We start from the raw sequence: 12819 nt of genomic DNA on the forward strand, positions 1-12819 counted from the left end.
CTCTCCCAGGCTTATCCTTCATCCCAAACCCACTTTTAGCATAAGCATTAAACTATGCTTAATTAATTAAGAACAATATGTTTAATTATGCTTCTAGCATAGCGTAAGTCTGACTCAAGTCAGACTCCATCCTTGGCCCCACTCAAGAGCCATTGATGGCTCCCTGCTGCCTTCAGGGAAAAAAAGAGTCACTCACCAGTTTTGCCCATGGGGCAGGCACAGTAAAATGAGGCCACACGGTCGTGGCAAGTGGCCCCGTGGAAGCACACAGCCGTGGCACAGTCATCAATATTCTGACTGCAGCTCTCACCCGTCCAGCCATTGACACACACACAACTGTGGCCACCCAGTGTGTTGAAGCAGGTGCCCCCGTTGTGGCAAGCGTTGGGCTGCAGCTGACACTCGTCCACATCCTCTGTACAGAACTGGCCTGTGGCACACAGACGCATCAGTCCAGTTACCTGGCGCATGCCCATCCAAGGGCTTCCCTCAGGTCCCACTGCTCACCTGTCCACTCAGGAGGGCACTGGCAGTTGTAGGTGTTGACACCATCCACACACGTCCCCCCATTTAGACACCTGTGCCCTGGACAGTCGTCCACATTCACTTCACAGTTCTGGCCCTCGAACCCTAGCGTGGAACACAAGGATGGTCACTGCCAGGCGGGCCAGCTGTCCCCCCCACCTCTGCTGCCTCCCCCTAGGTACAGCTCCCTCACCAGGAAGGCAGGCACAGTCATAGGTGAGGTCACCGCTCTGTCGACAGGTGCCCCCGTTACGGCATGGGGAGGGAGCACAGGGCGCCGCGGGGCTCTCACACAGTGGCCCATTGTAGCCACCTGGGCACTGGCAGCGGAAGGAGCCAGGCGTGTTGAGGCAGGTGCCACCATGGCGGCAGGGCCCGCCCATCCGGCACTCATCTACATCACTCCGACAGCTGCGGCCCTGGTAGCCGGGTGGGCAGGAGCACAGGTAGCGGCCATCGGAGCCCACCGAGCAGCGGGCACCATGGGCGCAGGGGCTGCTGAGGCAGGGGTCTGGCAGGGAGCAATCAGGGCCTGCCAGGAACCAGAAACGGTGAGCCCAGGCCAACCACACCCTTGCCTGCCTTCAGCTCCCTTCCAGACCCTCCTTTACCTCGGAAGCCCCGGGGACAGCGGCAGGTGAACCGGGCGGTCCCCGCCACCACCGAGCTCTGGCAGACACCACGACCAGCACAGGGGCCAGAATGGCAGGGGTCTTCCAGCTGACACCGTTCACCCACCCAGCCTGGTGGGCACCTGCAGACAGACGACTCGGTGGGGAAAGTCAGGGCAGAACAGCCCAGAACACAAGAGATACACACCAGACAGACCAGAAATACACAGGTAAACAAACACATACACGCGGTCATCCACGCAACAGTTTCCCTGAGCATACCAACTATGTTCTTAGCAATGGGAATACAGCATGCATGCTAAGTCACTTCAATCATGTCCAACTCTTTGCAACCCCATGGACTGGCTGGCTCCTCCATCTACGGGATTCTCCAGGCAAGAATACTGGAGCGGGTCGCCATGCCCTCCTCCAGGGGATCTTCCCAACCCAGAAACTGAACCTGCACATCTCTTAAGTCTCATGTATTGGCAAGTGGGTTCTTTACCACTAGTGCCACCTGAGAAGCCCAGGAATACAGCAGCAAACACAATTAAAGTGGCCCCTACCCTCTTGATGTTCATAGCCAGGTCTGGCAAAGAGAAGATACACAAATAGTGAATGAATAAGTAACATGCCAGGGGCCGTGAGGGGAGGGGGAGAGTAGTTTAGGCCATGGGGACCGTGAAGGATGCAGTTGGGTAGACTGGTGGCCCCAGAAAAATTATGTCCATGACCAAGAACCTGTGACTGTGACCTTATTTGGAAAAAATAATTAATGATGTAATTAAATGATGGATGTCTAGATGAGACTATCCTGATTATCCAAGTTGGCCCTAAACTGAGTGACAACTGTCCTCACAAGAGAAAGGTGAAGACTTCTGGCCTCCAAAACTGCGAGAATAAATTTCTGTTGTTTTAAACCGCCAAGTTTGTGGTAATTTGTTCCACAGCCACAAGAACCTAAAACACAGGATAAGGACAGAGGGATGGGGGTGGGGAAAAGGCAAATATGCTTTTACAAAATGATGGAAAAAAGAAGACTGTGTGGGAGAAGAAAGTGAGGGAGGGGGCCATGGGCCTGTGTGGGAAGAGTAGAGGAAATGGCAAATGCAAACGGTCTGAGGTTCCAGACGACAACCATCCAAGCGCACACAGACGGACAGAACCCCCAAATGTACCAGAGGAGAGGGACACACTAACACGATGCACTGGGCTGGCAAATACTCGGACACCAACCCACAGCCTCATTCACCAATACGGACTAACTCTCACATGCCAGACAGGGGGACCTCCGCAAAGCCTCAGTTCCCTTCCTGGGGGCACAGAGACCTCTTCCTTCCGTTGCGGGGAGGAGGTGGCCACCAATGCTGGCGCCCCCTGTTGGGGGAAGGTCCTTCTGCCTCCAGCCCCCTCCAAACCCACCAAAGCCACCTTGAGAGGGAAAGTACAGACGGGCGCTGGTCTTAAGACTAGAAACCTCCAGAGTGGGGTCAGAGGGAGGGACTTGGACCGGCCCCCGACGCTACCCGTCCCTCGCCTGTGTTCCTCCCTCTGGCCTGTCCCGGTCGCTTGGGGCTAAACTTAAGTAGTTGACTCAGCCCTTAGCGTCACCCACAAGATTCCCCCCACCCCAGCCCCCAGAGGAACAAGTCGGGGCACCGGCGGGTGCAGAGGGAGAACCCAGTTCCCAAACCCCCTCCCCAAAGATCCGCAGGGCAAGGACCGCCGCCAAGACTGCGCGCCGGGAGGGGGCGTGCTGCGCCGGGCGCCGAGCTCTGCCTCCCCGACCACGCGCGCGCACATGGCAGGCAGGGCGCGGCCGCGCGGCCCCCTCCCGGCGCCCCCGGCGGGTTCCCACGCTCTATGCCCCGCGCCCCTGCCGACCGGTCGGGCTGGTTCTCCGCTGCCCGCGCCCCGCCCAATCGCCTGGGCTTCACCCGAGACCGATGGGGGCGGGAGAGTGGGGGTGGCGGGGAGCATGGATTTGGTTGGGGGACTGGCTGGGGGAAGAGGTGATGACTAAGAGATAGAGACTAGGGTTTGAGAGACTTGGAGAGTTGGAGGATCCATGGAGGGGTGACAGACTGCGGCGTCCTCGAAAGGACTTTGAAGAAGACGGGAGATGGGGGTGGGGGCGTGGGGTGAGGTTCCCACGGCCCAGCTCTGGAGGCTAAGCCCGGCGCTCCGCTCCGGCGATCCGGGCTCCGGGCGGCCGCGAGGGCCGGTGATTCACCTGTCGGGGGCGGGGCGGGGCAGCCGGGGGCGCAGTCACCTGTCGGCAGCTTTCCAGGCGCGGGGTCCCAGAGCGCAGGCGCCCGGTACCTCGACTCCGCCTCTCAGGTGAGTAGCGCCAGGTGAAGTCACACTTTCCCCCCTATTCCCACCATCCCAACCCGAGGAACCCGCTCTACCAGGCTGAGACCCCCCCCCATCCAGGTGAGTCAAAGTGCCTGTATAACTTCAAAGTGTCTCTGAAGTCACCCCAGGCCCACCCAGCTTGGGCCGGACACACAAGTTGCTGAGTAAATGGATGCATTTAATGAATCGACCAATGGCTACTGGGTGACCTGCTATTATTAATGATGATATTATAAAAGGAACCAAGCATTTTCCCATAACCTCAGAGGTTTCTCCTTATGGCACCTATTTTCCACATCTCTACCATTAATAATAATAAAAATACCATTTATTGAGCACTTACTGTATGCCCGACACTATGCTGATTTCACTCTTAATCTTTACAATCAACTCCATAGAGGAGGGAACTGTTATTGCCCCATTTTCCGGATGCAAAAATGAGGCTCAGAGAGTTCAAAGCACTTGCTCAAGGTCATCCCAGAGCCCAGAATTCAAATTGATCCCTGTCTGCCTCTGCTCAGCAATTTCCCAGGCCCTGCCCTGCTTTCCCAACCCTCTACCTTTCCTTGTACTATCTAACAACTGCATTTGGGGGGGCTTTGGTCACAAGTCAGGCAGAAAGACCATATTTTACAGATCAATGAGGTTCAGGGAAGGGAAGTGACTCACCCAAGGTCACGCAGAAAGTAAGTGGCAGAGCAGGGCTCCTGTGGCCCCACCACTAAATCTTGAGATGTGGGAAGGTGCAGATGCTATACCCACTACTGCCAAACCACGGTTACTAGTCCCTGAAAATCTGTTGATTGAATAACTATCTGTCCATCAGGGGATTCTGTGTAGTTGGCATTAGTGGGCCCGTTTTCCAGACTAGGACACTGAGGCTTAAAAAGTCAGACGATCAGCAACATGATGTGGGATTTGAACCCCAGCCAGGAAGACTCCAGAGCCTCTACTCTTAGCTCTGCTCCATTCAATGGGGAAACAAGAGGTTGCCCAAGCCACACACTTGAAGGAAGTGGTGGAAGCATCTATGGTGAACAGAGGCAGCGGGAGAAGACAGACCGCCTCCCCACACAGGGCCCACTGATGGCTCAGAGCCAGGCACTCACAGGCAGGCAGCCTCCCGGGAGGGCAGCTGGGTGCAGCGACCTCCGTTCACACACGGGCTTCCGTCCAGGCAAGGGGGGGCTGGGTGGGGGTGAAGGAAGGTGGGGGTGTCAGGCAGGCGCCCAGGAACCCCAGCCTGGATTGAGATTCTGTCCTTTCCTCCCTTGGGCAACAGCTGCACCAGGATGGGGGCGTCTCTGCGAGTGCAGGGAGCCCCCCCATTCACAGTTCCCACGGCCCCCCGCCCCGGCCCCAGCTGTTGGGGCTGCAGCTGTCACTGCCAACTCGGGCCCTGGGAACCACAAGGCAGGGGCAGGCAGGAGGAGGGGCCGACTTGTGCCAGATGTGGGGGCTCAGAAGCTGCCAGAATGGGGGGCAGGAAGTGGGGGTGCTGCAAGGGTTGAAGGGAGGTCTGGGACTGTGTGCCCAGATCCCAGGGTTGTGGAAGGGGCAGGGGTGGGGAGTCCTGGGGCCCCGGGTCTTCCTTCTGTTGATGCTGGGCATCTACTCCAACTGGGCAGGTCTGCGTGCTAGTTCTGGGGAGAGATGCCAGGGCATGAACGAACGCTGTGCGCAGCCAGCAACTGGGCGTTACAGGGATGGGGTCTGTGTTGAGGGAGGGGCAGCTGGCACAGCTGACCTGCACAGCATCCTCACCCCTAAGGACTGTGTCTCTCTGCGGTGTGGCACAGTCTAACTGTCCTGTCGGATGGGTCAGGGGTGTGACGGGGTGTGAGTTAGTGGGGCCTTGTGTGAGCCAGCAGGTGTGGGGCTGCTTGTGCATGTGTGCCTGTGTGTGCAAGTAGGAGAGAGAGAAAGGGAGAGGAAGAAGATGAGAAAAACAGACAGACATAAAAGAAGGAAACTAGAAGCAGACAGACACAGACAGGAGATCAAGGACAGAGACAGAGTTTAAAAAAAAGGAAGAAGAGAGAAGGAGATAAACTGGACATGAGAATGCATTAAACATGGCTTCTGTCCCCTTCAAGGCACAAGCAGCAAGGACACTATTACCCAGACAGGAGCCCAAGGGTGTTTGTGAACTCACGCTGGGGGCCACATGACACGAGCCACGGGCCTCGCTGAGCGGTGGGCCCTGTGGGTCATGTGTGTGTCTGCATGGCCCGCATGGATGTAGAGATGTTTGTAGGCTGAAACTTGTTGTGTGTCCATGTTTGTGAACTGTGTATCTGGGTACATAGCTGTGTGTCTGTGTGTGACTTGTATGTGCATGGGTGTGTCTGGGTATGGGTTGGATGTGCCCGTATACCTGCATGTGTCAGCTGGGTGTAGGCATGTCCGTGCATCTGTCTATATTCATCTGAGTATGTGCAGTGAGTGTGAGGCCTTGGGTTGGCGGTGCAGGGTATGTGTGATGTGTGATTGTATGAGCACGTGTGAGCTGTGAATGTCCATGTCTTGTGTGAGCTGGGTGTGCACGTGTGCGGGTGTACTCTATGTGTGTCTGTGTGCACGCACATACACATCTGCATCTCCACATGTGTGACCCAAGATTGTGTGTCCTGTGAGTGTGTAACAGGCCATGTGTGCCTGCCGGCTGGCCTCTGGAGACAGCTGCTCCTGCCCACTCCTGCCCCATCTGCCTGCCCGGGGCTGGGCTGGGCTGGGGAGGCCTGTTTCCTCCCCACCCCTGCCTGGGCTGAGCCCCACAGCAGCGTCCAGAGACCCAGGCCAGGGCCACTGGGCTCGCGTCCCTCCCCTGCCGGCCAGGCCTCCCTTGGCTGGGGGTGCGCCCCAGCAGCCCCGGTCCGGCCCCGCTGCCGTCCCTGCTTTGTCTGGCAAAGAAAGCGCGAGGCTGCTGGGGGGGAGGGGGTGTCTAGACGGCGCGGCCATTGTCCCAGGCGGGGGAAGGGAAGAGTGGGGAGGGGGAGGGGCGGGGGGCTCCCCGGGCCCGCTGGGGAGGGGGTCGGGCTGCTGGGAGGGGGCGCTGGAGCGGGAGAGGAGCACGTGAGCCTGCGCCCCCTGCCCTCCCCTCCCTTCCCCAGGCGGGGACAGGGTCCCGGGACGCCGTCCGGTCCAAGCAGCCGGGGGAGGGAGCGGGGCCGCGGGCGGGGGAAGGGGCGCTGGCGCCTCTACGGCTCCAGCTCTGGCTCCGGTTCCGGGTCTTGCCGCGCTCCGGCCTGGGAAGTTTTCTCCGAGTTTAGAGCTCCGAGAACTTCGCGCCCCCTCAGGCCCCCAGCCCTGCCAGACCTACCCCGGGTGTGTGCATGGAGAAGGGGAGCTTTTATGCGAGGGGTCCCCGACCTGGGGAAACTTGGGTTCCAATCGTGACCTTCCCAGGGCTCTAGACAGGCGTGGTTGGTGAGAGAGCCCCAGATTCTTGGTTACCCCCCGACTTCCCCGCTAATCTTGATCCGCTCACCTCCAGCTCCCAGTCCCGGGCTCCAGGGTCCCTTCATTCCCAGCCCACATCTCTCCCGGGGCCCAGTTCCTCCGGTCTCTGGGGTTCTGCCTCGTCCTCACTCTCAATTCGGAGTCCCTGCCCCCGGCTCCTGCGCTCCCTGCCCCTGCGCTCCGGTCCCTGATTCCCAGGGACCGCCCCCCCCCCCGCAAGTCCCAGACTCGGGGAGGCTTTGCACTCCATTCTTCCCCTTCCCCCACCCACTCGCCCCATCCCGCCCTTAGGGTCCCGGCCCCTCACCTGCAGCCCCCGGCCCCGCTAGCAGCAGCAATAAGGGCAGCGTCCGCACGGACGGCAGGGGTGGCGGCGGCGACATCGGGCGACGGCGGCGGGGGCGGCGGCCCCGGGGCCCCGGCCCCATGGCGGCCGGCCGCGACCCTCCCTCCTCCCACCTCTCTCCTCCCTTCTCCCTCCTTCCCTGGGCTCCGGGCGCGTCCGGGGCCAGCCTCCGCGCAGCCAACTTCGCTGAAGTGAGACGGCCGGGCCGCCCCGCCCCCAACCCTGGGCGGCTCGCCCCGCCCCAGGGCCGGCCCAGAGCTCCCCCGCCCCCGGCCCGGCCTCCTGGGGTCCCTGCCCACCCTCCACCCACACAACCCGAAGACCCTCTCGGAAACTCAGGCCAGCGGGCCCAACCCACGGTGGCAGACACACCCAATTCCTGAACATCTCCCTTCTCCCCAAAACACATCCAGAGCCCGAGACACACTCGGAGCCGGGCACAAACAGATACTCCCCCACCCCACTCCCCGACACCCCGAAACTGAAACCAGGCACGTCCTGCAAGGCTCCTGAATACACAGGCAGGATGCACAAATGCAGAGGCGTGAACAGACCTTCCTGGGGGACTGAAAATCTGAACTATTCACAACTCTAAACTCAGGCCGGCTCAGACCTAGAGCCTTGGGCGATTTTTTGCAGCTTCGGATCACAGACACAGGCTAGGAGTCTCAAGTGTGCTACCAAACACCCACACCCCGTCTTACTCTCGGCGCTCCCTGAAAGTAACCCCTTCCTCCTCAATATCCAAAGGTCCACCCCACCCCATCGCCTACACAGCTTTGCTGCTCAGCCAATCTTGCTCAGTTTCATCCAACTGCCTTTTCCAAAATCAGTCATGCTGAAAAACAACCACCCTGCAGTAAGCTCTGTCCCTGTGGCAAAAACGGGGACTCCGGAAAGGCCCCAAGACCAGCCTAGAGAAGCCCCCAATCTGGGAAAAAAAATCAGACTCCAGCACTGTGGACTTAGGGTTGGGCCAGAGGGAGGGACACAGCAGAGAAGCTGGTGAGGGCTTTGCTTGGGGGAAGGGGGTCACTTATTCATTCATTCATTGATTCAACAAGTAGGTATAAAGCTCAAGTTCTATGTCTGGCGTTGTTTGAGCGGCTGGGAGTACACCTTCCCTGCCCTCTCCCGGAGAAAGCTTCCCTGAGAAGGGTTCAGTGGGGGCTCAGCCCAGAACTGGAAGAAAGACATTTCAGGAGAGGGACAGGGTCTGCAAACAGAGGAGGGGGCCGAGTCAAGTAGGGGAGGGGAGAGTGGGCAGGTCGGGGGTCGCAGTGGCCCTGAGGAGGAGGAGAAAGAGGCCAGGCTGACCTGTAGGTGTTTAGCACGGTGATGAGGCTGTAGTGAGGAGGAATGGGTTGGGGGTGAGGTGCTGAAACCCAGGAGTCTGAGGTTCACCCATGAGGCAGCTGAGCACTGGGGGCACCAGGGTGGGAGACAGTCCCCTGGGCACCCCAGAGATCTTTGAGCAATTTTAAAACTTCATTTAGAAATAATTTAAAATGCAATTTCCATAAGCCCTTTATCCAGCTTCACCAACTTGGCCCACACTTTGCCAAATTTACTTTATAATTCTTGTTGTTGTTCAGTCACTAAGTCATGTCCGACTCTTTGCGACCCCCTGGACTGCAGCACGACAGACTCCCCTGTCCTTCACTATCTCCTGGAGTTTGCTCAAACTCACGTCCATTGAGTCAGTGATGCCATCCAACTATCTCATCCGCTGTCACTCCCTTCTCCTTTTGCAAACTTCAGTCTTTCCCAGATCAGGGTCTTTTCCAAAGTATTGAAAAAGAGTTGGCTCTTCGCATCAGGTGACAAAAGTATTGGAGCTTCAGCATACCAGCATCCATCCTTCCAATGAATATTCAGGGTTGATTTCCTTTAGGATTGACTGGTTTGATCTCCTTGCTGTCCAAAGGACTCTCAAGAATCTTCTCTAGCACCACAATTTGAAAGCATCAGTTCTTCAGCTCTCAGCCTTCTTTATGGTCCAACTCTCACATCTGTACGTGACTACTAGAAAAACCATAGTTTTGAAGAAATTATTTATAATATGTAATATATTATATAATATATGTATTTGAGAGCAGAGCTTCCCAGATGGGTGGTAAAGAACCCACGTGCTAAGTGCCAGAGACATAAGAGATGCAGTTTCAATTCCTGGGTCAGGAAGATCCCCTGGACAAGGGCATAGCAACCCACTCCAGTCGTTATGCCTGGAGAATCCCATGGACAGAGGAGCCTGGTGGACTACAGTCCTTGGGGTCACAAAGAGTCGGACACAACTGAAGCGACTTAGCACACACACGTATTTGAAAGCAAGATGTGGATATGATGTTCCTTTGCCCCCCAGATCACTGTATGTTTCCTAAGATCGAGGGCGTTCTCTTATACAAACAGAAGACAGTTTTCACCATACGGACAGTTTTCGGTTTCCCTAGTTATATCCTCTACAGCATGTTTCTTTGCTGATCCAGGATCTAATCTCTGACCATGTATTGCATTTAATTATGTTTCTTCATGTCCTTTAATCTGTATCAGTTCCTTAGCCTTTCTTTGTCTGTCATGGTGTTGATATTTTTGGATAGGCAAGGATTTTTGGATAGGCAAGGTCATTTGTTTCACAGAACATCCCTTAGTGAACTGGGCTGCAGTTTCCTCATGACCAGGTTCAGGCTCTGTATCTTTGGCAAGAACTGCCAAAGAAGTGATGCTGATACTCTTCCATAGGTTGTATCAGGAGGCACCTGATATGGGTCCCCAACACTGGTCTTGTTAGATTTTGATCACTTGAATGAAGCTGGTCCAGTTTCTCTACTGTAAATGTACCATTCTCTTCCCATCCCCTCTTGTAATGAGTAAATATCAATATCATGTGGGGAGATACATTGAGACTGTGTGACTATCCTGATGCCTGTCAAACTATCACCACTGTTTTGGGGCATCCGTTGGTGATTGCCTCTGATGATTTTTTAAAAACTTGAGATAGAATTTCCTTACATAAAATTACTTACCATTTTAAAATGTACAGTTCAGTGGCATTTAGTGCAACCAGCACCTCTACCTAGTCTCATCACATTTTCATCAACCTTCAAGAAAACGTTGTCCCCATCAGCAGCCACTCCTCATCTGTCTCTGGCAGCCACTAACGTGTTTCCGTCTCCGTGGATTTACCTTGTTCTGGACGTTTCACATCTATGGAATCATACAATGTGTGGTCTTTTATGTCTGACTTTTTTCACTGGGTTTAATGTTTTAGAGGTTCATTCATTTTGTAGCATGTGTCAGTTCATTCCTTTTTATGTCTGAGTAACAGACACGACTGAGCGACTGAACTGAACTGAACATCCCATTGGAGATATAAGAGATGCGGGTTCCATCCCTGGGTCAGGAAGATCCCCTGGAGAAGGGAATGGCAACCCACTCCAGTATTCTTGCCTGGAGAGTCCCGTGGACAGAGAAGCCTGGTGGGCTATGGTCCAAAGGGTTGCAAAGAGTTGGACACGACTGAAGCGACTTAGCATGCAGGCACAACATCCCATTGAATGGCTGCACCACGTTTTACTGATCCATGCCTCTGTTTACCTAGGATGATTTTTATAATTATTTATTTTTGGCTGCGCTGAGTTTTCATTGCTGCGTGAGGGCTCTCTCTAGCTGCAGTGAGCGGGGGCTACTCTTCGTTGTGGTGTGCGGGCTTCTCCTTGAGATGGTGTCTCTTGTTGCAGAGCATGGGCTCTAGGTGCGTGGGCTTCAGTAGTTGCAGCACATGGGTTTAGTTGCTCCATGGCATGTGGAATTTTCCCAGACCAGGGATCGAATGTGTGTACCCTGCCTTGGTAGGTGGATTCCTAGCCACTGTACCACTGTGGAAGTCCCCTTGGATGATACTAAAATACAGGAAGAGGAAGAGGAAGAGGTGGTGGAGACAGAGAAGTACCGTTAGAGAGAAAGAAGAATGAAAAGCCTAGGGTGAAAGTTGAACAACTGACCAGGGCCCAACACAGGAGATGATCCCCAGCCCTGCTGAGGGTGGCAGAGAGTCAAGCACCAGGGGACAGGAACTGAGGGTGTCCCAGCCTCTCAAATTCCTTCTGGGAGGAGAGCTATTCACCCATCTTATGAGGTCAACCCTCATGGGGGTGGGTCTCTGCCCATCTTATGATGATTTGCTGGAGGCTTTCTAGAAGAAGAGCTGAGATTTGAACCCAGTGACTCCAGGCCACATGGAATGAGAGGGAGGGGTGGGGACTGGGGAAAGAAAAAGACAAAAGTTGCATAATCAGAAGGGGCACAGCTGACTCACTGTGAGTGTGCTGAGTCAACAGGCCCATGGGGATGGGGGAAGGCGCAGCTTAAGTCCTTCTCATACCCATCAGCCTAGGAGGAAACCCCAGCCCTTCACCCCTGCTTTCAGAGCCTTCAGGCACTCCCCAGCCCCTCCTGATCCCTTCGTCATCACACTGAGCCACCCAGCAGGCTCTCCATTCTCACAGCCTTTGCTCAGGCTCTTCTTTCTGCCTGGGACAGCCGGCTAGTTAGAAGGTCCCTTTTGCTTCCTCCACAAGCAGAAACTCACAGCAGATGTGTTCTTTTTAAAAATTAATTTCCTGGGGCTTCCCTGGTGGTCCAGTGGTTAAGAATCTGCCTTGCAATTCAGGGGACACCAGTTTGATCTCTGGCCCCGGAAGATTCTACATGCCACAGGGCAACTGAGCCCATGTACTGCAACTATCAAAGCCAGCTGGCTCTAGAGCCTGTGCTCCGCAACATGAGAAGCCACCACAAGAAGTCTGTGCATCACGATGAAGAGTAGTCCCCGCTCGCCACAACCAGAGGAAGCCAGTGCACAGTGATGAAGACCCAGCACAGCCAAAAATAAAGATAAATAAATGCATTTCCTGGGCGTTCCCTGGTGGCTGAGGGCTTAGGATTCCAGGCTTTCACTTCTGCGGCCCTGGGTTCAGTCCCTGGTTAGGGAACTGAGATCCTACAAGCTGCACATTGCAACCAAAGTACATAAATAAATAAAATTTTTAAAATGCATTTCCTTCTAGCTATAGGGAATGCTGTACTATTTCCTGCACATGCCGTGGCTTTGCGCGGGCTGGCCCCTCCTTCTAGCGTGCCCATCCACCTCCATTCCTGTACACGGTAAATTCCTGTCCTTTAAGACTTCAGCTCCAGGAAGTCCTCTCTGCTCCTCACCCCTGGCTTTCCTCGCACCCTCTCACCCTACCACTCGGCCTTGTCCATGAGGGGCTGGGGCGTCTGTATCCTGCTCTTTCTCCCCTCTTCTATAATGGGGTCTCTGCAGTGGCCAGACATCACACACCGTGAGGTGGGCACTGAGGGGGCAACGTGGGAGGGAACTGGCTGAAGGAGTTGGCATGCTCAGTGCAAAGGAGCCACCACTGGGCCCAGACGACTCTCTTCAGTCACTTCTAGGGATCTGGGGGCCTGAAAACGGTCAAGTGGCCCAGGGGACAAAGGTAGAAACTTCAGGAG

At 55.6% G+C, this 12819-nt stretch overlaps 1 protein-coding gene across 1 annotated transcript in view; it reads right to left on the bottom strand.

Annotated features, from left to right (window-relative positions):
* NOTCH3 (notch receptor 3) overlaps nt 1-7425 on the bottom strand; it is a 39351-nt gene extending 31926 nt beyond the window's left edge. The window contains exons 1-6 of the mRNA XM_055429614.2: nt 7264-7425; nt 4604-4682; nt 1137-1279; nt 719-1057; nt 508-630; nt 197-430 (exon numbers count right to left, since the gene is read on the bottom strand). Of these exons, the coding sequence (XP_055285589.2) occupies nt 197-430; nt 508-630; nt 719-1057; nt 1137-1279; nt 4604-4682; nt 7264-7384 (1039 nt within the window). The 5' untranslated portion in view covers nt 7385-7425. The remainder of the gene's footprint in view (nt 1-196; nt 431-507; nt 631-718; nt 1058-1136; nt 1280-4603; nt 4683-7263) is intronic.
* Between the last annotated feature and the right edge of the window lie 5394 nt (nt 7426-12819).

Source organism: Moschus berezovskii, chromosome 8 (assembly GCF_049115385.1).
Source record: "Moschus berezovskii isolate FMDL1 chromosome 8, NW_MosBer_1.0, whole genome shotgun sequence".
In the NCBI taxonomy this organism is placed as follows: Eukaryota; Metazoa; Chordata; class Mammalia; order Artiodactyla; family Moschidae; genus Moschus; species Moschus berezovskii.